This window comes from Cibotium barometz, chromosome 41 (assembly GCF_041138505.1).
Source record: "Cibotium barometz isolate CiBa-2024 chromosome 41, ASM4113850v1, whole genome shotgun sequence".
Lineage (NCBI taxonomy): Eukaryota > Viridiplantae > Streptophyta > Polypodiopsida > Cyatheales > Cibotiaceae > Cibotium > Cibotium barometz.
This window is the reverse complement of record NC_141086.1, coordinates 6,141,393-6,150,089: the sequence shown is the minus strand read 5'-3', so window position 1 is coordinate 6,150,089 and position 8,697 is coordinate 6,141,393. Positions and strand designations below refer to the sequence as shown.

At 41.3% G+C, this 8,697-nt stretch overlaps 2 protein-coding genes across 2 annotated transcripts; both read right to left on the bottom strand.

The window, feature by feature from the left end:
* Positions 1 to 4,099: 4,099 nt before the first annotated feature.
* On the bottom strand, positions 4,100 to 7,695 carry LOC147614635 (uncharacterized). The gene is made up of 5 exons (XM_086779764.1): positions 7,645 to 7,695; positions 7,184 to 7,246; positions 6,924 to 7,043; positions 6,484 to 6,653; positions 4,100 to 4,975 (listed from the first exon to the last, which is right to left on the bottom strand). Exons 1-5 carry the CDS (start codon positions 7,693 to 7,695, stop codon positions 4,231 to 4,233), a joined length of 1,149 nt encoding a protein of 382 aa, XP_086635890.1. The 3' UTR covers positions 4,100 to 4,230.
* Positions 7,696 to 7,741: 46 nt separating this feature from the next.
* On the bottom strand, positions 7,742 to 8,388 carry LOC147614634 (uncharacterized). Its single transcript, XM_086779709.1, has 2 exons — positions 8,010 to 8,388; positions 7,742 to 7,894 (listed from the first exon to the last, which is right to left on the bottom strand). Exons 1-2 carry the CDS (start codon positions 8,290 to 8,292, stop codon positions 7,779 to 7,781), a joined length of 399 nt encoding a protein of 132 aa, XP_086635835.1. The 5' UTR covers positions 8,293 to 8,388; the 3' UTR covers positions 7,742 to 7,778.
* Positions 8,389 to 8,697: the final 309 nt, after the last annotated feature.

Here is an 8,697-nt window from a genome sequence, read left to right as displayed (position 1 = left end):
GAGTATCCATGCCTACATTAATCTATGTGCTAATTATTCACTAATTACGTCTTAATCACTTGCTAATCACTTTGTTAATTATGCTGATTCTAGTGTTTGATCCACCATAGCTCATCATTTTGCTCAAATTTCAACATGGTATCAGAGCCATGCCTAGAATCAACTAGATTTATGAGCCCATTAGTGAATTAATTAGGATTAGTAAAATAATTAGCAAAAAAATCAGTTTTTAGTAAGCTTTCACTCTTCCCCTTCACCCCCAGCCAGTGGAGGGTCTCTAGCACCTAGCACACATAAAATTAGGTCTTTTGCTTCTAGCTTAAGCTAGCTAAGCTCCTTGGCTACCAGCCCATCTACTCCACGCAGCAAACCGCCGGCGGAAGCACCGGATTTTCGCTAATTGCTGGGCGCCGTTTTTCTGCAGAAGAATTAAGATTTCTCTTTGCTCAGTTCAAATGTCTTCAATTCCTCTTAGCACAAAGGGTAATCAAGCATGCTCTACAAGCTGGTGAAGACAGAAATCAATTTCATCAAGTCTACAGGGAGATCAAAGCTCTTCATCAAATCTACAGGTGACTTTGGTAAAATAGAGATTAAGCTTTCATTATTTGGTCAAATCTTATGTTTCTTGGCTTAATCCTCTACTAGACTCATTGCTATTGATGCCTTTCAAAGCATTTGAGCTCATTTGAAGTGGAAGGCATCAGATCTGGGCTCCCCGCATACTCTGTTTTCTGCACACAAACCAGAGCATTAATTTGCTAATCAGTGATTAATCAGTGCTAATCACTGTACTTTGGTGCAATTGAGGGTTCAAATTAACCATTAGGTATCTGATACAGATCCCTAAAGCTTCAGATTGCAAATCGGAGTTGGTTTGATACTCCAACCATCCCGTACAAATTGGTTACTCTCAATTTAATGTAATTTCTGGTGATTTTATGCTGATAAAATTATTGTAATCATCTATTAAACACCAGATTGAGTTGTAAAAGGGTAGACACTGCCCTTGAATCTTGAATTTGGATCAAGAGGTAAGACCCCCTTCACATCACCATGAATTCAGCACAGGAAATAGCCAAATTTAATGGAGAACAGTTTTATACATGGCAAACAAAAACCATGTATTTGCTGATGAGGAAAAATCTGTGGGGATTAGTTGAAGGGAGAGATGAATGCCCAGAGAGAGGGGAAAATGAGTGGAAGAGTAGGAATGAAAAAGCATTGGGGCTTATTGCACTCAGTTTAAATGATGAGATCATTCATCATATCACAGGGATACAGTGGGCAAAAGATGCATGGGATGAACTCAATAAATTATTTGGTACACAAGCAAAAAATTCCAAGATAAATCTATTAATGCAATTTTACAAATTGGACATGAAGGAAAGTGAACCCTTAATCACACACTTGAACAAATATAAAAGCATTAAGCAACAGCTGGCAGCTATTGGCAAAAAGGTAGAAGATGATGAAGCATTAGCTGTACTTTTGAAGAGTGTGGATAAAGGAGATTATGAAAACATTGTAGCAACACTAAAGAATGTACCTGAACTGAAGATACATGAGATAGAAGCAGCTCTACTGGAGCAAGAGAGCAGAGGCAAAGAGAAGAAAGAGCTCGACTCAACAGCAGGAGAGGAAAAAGCATTCTTCACCCGAGGAGGATTCTCTCGAGGACGAGGACGAGGAAGAGGCAGAGTAGGAGGGAGGACCTTCACTTGCCACAAATGTGGAAAGCCAGGACACATGGCGAGAGACTGCTACAGCAAACCCAGTGAAGAAGGAACGACATCGGCAAACTTCATGGAGGCTCCAAGAGAAGTGGAGTCGGATCATCTTTTCTGAGAGAGAGAGAGAGAGAGAACCCACAACCCAATGTAACCTGCCCCAATAAAGTAAAACCACCTCTGAGCCACCGATGATGTAGGCCAAGTGGTAGATGTATGTGTGAGCACTTTAGTCAAGGTCGCGGGCACTTATAGTAGCCTTGGACACATAGTGAGAGAGAGTGTCAAGGACTATGGAGTTTAGGGACTTGAGGCACTGGTCGCGGGCTATCAAGTAAGAGGGAAACTTGATACAGGGTCCAGGTGTGTTAGGATTATTCACTTGAGGGGAGGTGTTGAAATATACAAGTGAATAGGGTGTGTGTGGGAACAAGCTCTTGGATAGAGGCTGTAAAAGAGGAGATGTAATTGTGAAAGAACCTGTGAAAAGGTTAGAAGAATCTACTGGGAGAGAATAATGGGTAGCATGAGGGAATTTAGGAGTGTGGAGATATTCTGGGAGATATTCAGGGAAAAGAGAAGAGGTGGAGAGAATCAGGCAAAAGGTGGAGATATTCTGGGAGTGAATCATGGAGAAATCAATGGGATTAGATGCTTGATGTAAACTCTATAAATTGAGGCATAGCCCTAATGAGAATTTGCTGGTTTTTGAGTATCCATGCCTACATTAATCTATGTGCTAATTATTCACTAATTACGTCTTAATCACTTGCTAATCACTTTGTTAATTATGCTGATTCTAGTGTTTGATCCACCATAGCTCATCATTTTGCTCAAATTTCAACAACATGCACATAACATTAACAACTTTTAATCTCTAACACATGGTTTTACAAAATGTTTAGAGATCATTTTCATAATACGAGCTTTAAAATTGCTATTTTTTAACCTAGAAATCAAAAATATCTTAAGATATAAAATATTATTAACTTCTCTTCGCTCTTGTTTTACGAGACACATCAAGCATGATATAATTTAAGTTCTATTGATAGAGGAAGATTGAAGCCATGAACTCTCATCTCTCATCGGCTTATGCCACTCCAACCACCTATTGGAGGTAGCACATTAAAAAGGTAAGGCATTTGCCTTACCTTTATTTAAACAAGTTGCAAATTAAAAGGTTCCCTACCTTACTATTGCAAAAGGATAAGAGTGGCTTGTCATGAATTGTTTTGACTCATGTAAAACACATGCAAGAAGAGATCCATCATCCAAACAAGAAGATTTTTTTAAGTTTGGCAAGAACTGGAAGACATGACTACCTGCTCAACGCAAGCAGAGAATAGAGATCAAATACACACTCCATAACAAACACAATATTCTATCATTAGCAATCCAAAACAAAACCAAATCCAAAGTGCAAAGAGAAGTAATGTATGGGGGGAGACAGAGAGGAGTGGTAAGATGTGTTGTCAATCCCAAAAAATGAATGCATTGTAGATTCTTTTTTGAGCCTTAGTATTCAAAACTTTCAAAGCGATCCCTCGATTTCTTTTTGGTCCCGACTCCTACCGTCCAGGGAGTTCTGGTCAAACCTTTAAAAGGTCAACATTTTTCTATACACATGAAAACATTCGAGGGGAATGTTTAGGACCTACACAGTATTACACACAGATTCCTCACTTGCATGCATACAAAAAATTGCACTCTCTCTCCCTCTCTCTCTCTCTCTCACTCACACACACACATATAGAGACACGCACACTCTTTTTTACATACAAAAGCCTACATGAAAATTCTTGCCCTTCACACTTGCCCTTTGTTTTTCTATTTTCCTCTTTTAAACCTTTTTTCTTACACACGCATACATGCAAATTCACACATTTTTTGTGCTCTCTCTCTCTCTCTCTCTCTCTCTCTCTCTCTCTCTCGGCATAACCTTCCCCTAGTAGGAATTAGCTCCTTAAGACGTTTATTTCCTCCTAATCAATAGAGTAAAATACTTAAAGCATTCCTTCTTAGAGAAGTAGTTTTGAAAGAATTATTTTTATTTCAAATAGGAACAATGTTGCTAGCATGATTCACATGTATGTACCGTATATATGTACCGTATATATATGTATGCATATGTATGTGTGCAGAATTTCCATAAATGTAAACTCAAATAAATTTGAAATCTTCTTACATGTTTTCTATTTACATATGGCAGACAAGGATTTCAAGGATTCACATGTATGTACTGTATATATATGTATGCATATGTACATGGCAGACAAGGATTTCAAGGGAGATGAGAGACAACATCACATACCTTTGTTAAACATTTGTTTTGCATGGGAGTGGCATGGCACATAAGAGGGGGCATTCTTGGTGGTCAGCATTTGGAATCCTCTATTCGTGTCTTTTACTCAACAAGGCAGAACATCCTTTTACAATGCAATTTGCAACTCGTTTTTCTATTCAATTCAAACATATGTATTTAGCGAGTACATAATCTTCATTACTCAATAAGAAGCCCGGACTGAGAAGACCCAATGGATACGTTCATCTTTCCACGATATATGGCTATGTGCTGCGGTTCAGGTTTCTCACGCAATATTTTAACACAGCCCTTGAGAACGCTGATACGACGGAAAGCAGTCGTGTAAAGGGTGACTCTTGTGGCGAACGCAAGCTCAGAGACGTTGAGCTGCTCGGTATCCACAGTCCAAGTGGCCTTCACATCCTCAGGCGATACTTGGAATGTAGGCTGAGTTAAGGATGGGGCCAACAGCTGGTCAAGAAAAGTCTGGGAGAGCCTTCCAGCACGTAGCCTCATCATCAGGTCTGTCTTGGTAGGATTGAAGGGCCTCCCATCATTATAAGCATAAATGGACCACGTCCATTTCGCCGACTTATTCTCGACGTCGGGCACGCCCGACCATTTCTGCTGCCACACCGTCCGTGTCGAGGCCTGTGTCTGCGATGCCGCGATCTGGACCGGGTTCGCGATCTGAGCAGGGGAAACAGTGATTGACACATTCCTGGTCTTTTGCACTATCATTGGCATCACTCCAGTTGTCGCATTGGGGAACACCTTCAAAAACAGGCATTCATTGTCTCCTCCCCATGATCCTTCAGGTGTCAACATGATTTCTGCTCGGTGCACAACACGCCTCGTGTCTCCATGGGCTGAGGTTGGTTCTTGGGTGACGCTAAATGCCCCCAAGCTTAGTGTCACGTCCTTGACTTGCTTTCTACCTTCTCTGTATCACATCACGAGATTAGAAGTTACCATGCCCTTGAAAACTGTGCAGTTGCAGTCATCAATCATGACAAGTTACAGAACCCACTGTTAGAACTTAGAACCAGCTCATCAGAGTTTGAACCAGCTCTGTATCCTACATTAGCTAATGTGGTTGAAAACAGTGAGATAATGTCCTCGGAATCTTATGAACAATCATAGCAACAGAGTGGAAGACATGCCGAGGGACTTGGGGGTGGGGATTTCACATTTCCAGTCAGTATTCAAATCTGAAAAAAGATTTATGCTCAGATTTTTTTGAAGGAATATAACATAGACAGGATTTGATATTTTTTGGGTTTCATCTTCAAGCTGAATAATTTAAGGTTTAAGCAGTGACACCAAGAATACTCCAACTAAAGTCTCCATGGGAGATGGGTGGCCACTAGGGGGTGCTTGCTAATTGGGACTTTTAACCCTAGAGATAAATCGCAGCAACTGTCTTTGACTAACCGGCCAGAGCTGTTTTCTAGACCTAGGGAGACGGTGTCAATTTCCATGTGTTATTGCTCATCTCCTTGCAATAATATCAATAAACTCTGTGTTAATAATGATATGTTGTATACAAAGATTCATACCACTTGTAGGCATCTGTAAGGTAGTTCAAGTGAGCCTCACTTGGGTTGTCGCTTCTTGATATCAAATAAGTGCTCCTCCTTTGTTTTAGCTTCTTCTTTTGCTCCAGGTTCCTTGACACATGGAGGTCTTTTCAGAGCTCTCGGTTACTCTCTATAACACTCAAAATCAATTTATATTATTCTGAAGTACTTCCAACAAAGGACCAGCTGAGGATCAGCTTTGCTTAATCTTACAATGAGGAAATCTCTCACCCCCCTAACGAGCAGCTCCTCGGATTTGAGTAATACATCGACTCGAACCCGCCATGGCGTAAGCTCGCATTATTCTCTAGATGATATTTTTTCTAGAATTCTTTTTGCACATTACTGTAAAGATCTTTTTTGTCAAAGAATTTTATAAGCAGATGTGTGCGTATGCCCAAGAAATGGCCATGTTTATCACATTCTTTACGATGCCTACTATTTTGTGTCAGACTGACTGTGTATGTGCAATGTTGTTATGAATGCTGATACTTGCCTTTTAAGCATCTTCTTGGATTTCAGCATTACATCTTGATGCTCGATATGACAGTAATGATACCCACTCTTCTAGTGTCTTGGATGGGAGGAATACATGTAGGTTATCTAATTTCTCATACATTTGAAGACCTTCTATCTTCTCAGTGGTGCACTGACGCTATAAGTATGCAGCCCAAGAACTTCTTTGTGATTTTCTTGGGGCCTTTCAAGATGACAAAGTCCAAATGATTCAAACTTTGTTGTTTGTAGCTGGTATAAACACACTATTGCTGGCTCATATGCTTTTCTAATACCTATCATGACCATCATCGATTCAGAGTCATTATAAGTGATCAATGATAATCTCTCTCTCTCTCTCCAAATTTTATATTACCTGTAAAAGATTGTGCGGGGCGCGCTTACTTCAGATAGTAGCTCCGCATCCAGACGCAAGCATTTCAACCCGACATCTTCTAGTTTCCTATCTCCAGATAACTCCCACTCAGCAGCAGACAACACGCCTCCTGGTTGAGTCAAGCTGCATGGAACTGAAAAGCATGCCAACTTTATGATTACTCACACAGGAACTTCAGAGAACATTACGAAGACGAGGCGTACTCACGCAGCGCAAATAGAGATTCTGAAGACTAGTCTTGCTTGGACCTCTACTAGCGCTCCGCTGGTCCAGTCTTGCTTGGACCACTGATTGTTTTATTAAACTCCACAAGAGGACCGAGGACTGGCTCCCTTGGGGATACCAGCATATTAATGCACCCAACAAGAACCCAACTCCCACCAGTGCTCAAGAAAAACCCGGGTTTAGTGTAATCTCACCTTCCAATACACGGCCGTGACTTCTATCGTTAAAGTACAATACACGGCCGTGACTTCTATCGTTAAAGTATACCTGGATATTTTGACGTTGGAAAATTTGACGGAATATAGTACGAATACCTTCAAAAATTAAAAAAAAATTGACGGAATTTAGTACAAATACCTTCAAAATTTTAAAAAAAATGACGGAATATAGTACAAATACCTTCAAAAATAAAAAAAAATCTTTATCGATAATTTCTTAATACCTTCAAAAATACCTTCACAAAAACAGCTGAAATGTGCCGATGGTTGGAAAATTTGACGGAATATAGTACAAATACCTTCAAAAATAAAAAAAATTTATTGATAATTTCTTAATTTTATATATTAAGGTTTTTCAAATTTTGAGAAAATAGTTTTTTTCGAGCCCTGACTCCCACCCCTCCACTGTAGATGCAACAATCTTGACCATTAGGGAGGGACCTTCAATAACGTTTTGCGTGTCCATCAATATTGATCTTTGCAATCAAGGTAGTGAGGATCTTTGCTCAAAGGCCACTGGCGTAGTCGGCAGGCTGCCCAGAATCTGGTGACCCATGGTCATAATTCTCGCAGGTCACGGGTTACCGAGAGACGAAGTCCTCTCCAGTTCGACAGACCGTTACAGGTCATCAAGCAAGCTGAGCACACATTCTGCACTTACAGCAAACGAAGAGAAAAGATTTATTTGTTTTTTTACCTTGAGCAGCTCCCGGTCCGTCTTGATCTTGCACATCCTCCTCAGTGGCATAGAGGTCGAAGTCTACAATATCTGGGGCACATGCGGTAATGGCATTGATCTCCTCCTCAACGTCCTCACTGCACTCTTGATCTTTATTTACAGCAAACGAAGAGAAAAGATTTATTTATTTTTTTACCTTGAGCAGCTCCCGGTCCGTCTTGATCTTGCACATCCTTCTCAGTGTCCCAGTCGTCATAGAGCTCGAAGTCTACAATATCAGGGGCACATGCGGTAATGGCATTGATCTCCTCCTCAACGTCCTTACTGCACTCTTGATCTTTATTTACAGCAAACGAAGAGAAAAGATTTATTTATTTTTTTACCTTGAGCAGCTCCCGGTCCGGCGCGATAATTAGCATCAGTGGCCCAGTCTACAATATCAAGGGCACATGTGGTAATGGCATTGATCTCTTCTTGATCTCGCACATCCTCATCCGAGACTGTCGCAGCCGGCAACAATACGACAAAGTCATCCGTCTCTTCTACTATGTGAAAGCCTTCCTTTCTTACCATTTCCTGCACTTCCTCATCGTTCCAGGATTTCCTCTCCACCAGAAGCATGCCATAACCAGTGCCACTAAGGCAAGCATCCTTCCCCGTCTCCATATCTCTCTCGACTTACAGAGCACAAGCTCTCTCCCTCTCCCCCTCTCTCTCTCTCACACTCGACAAACAAAAGCGCGAGTATACTCCTCTCCCTCCCCCCCCCCCTCTCTCTCTCTCTCTCTCTCTCTCTCTCTCTCTCTCTCTTCCCCAACCCCCCTTCAGACTTGGCAAAAGAGCACAACTCTAAGTCTCTCTCTCTCTCTCTCACACACACACCCCGCTGTGCCTGGTTTTCTAAAAGGCTGAGCTCACTGAGCTACGCAAGTCCTCGGCCATGTGAGAAAGTGCGAGGACCGAGTCACCTGCGGGCTACCGTGGCCCCAGCTGCTGAGATTTCTTTGCTTGTGAAATTTTGTGCCTGATTTTCTGGAAGGCTGAGCTCACTGAGCTACGGCCATGTGTGAA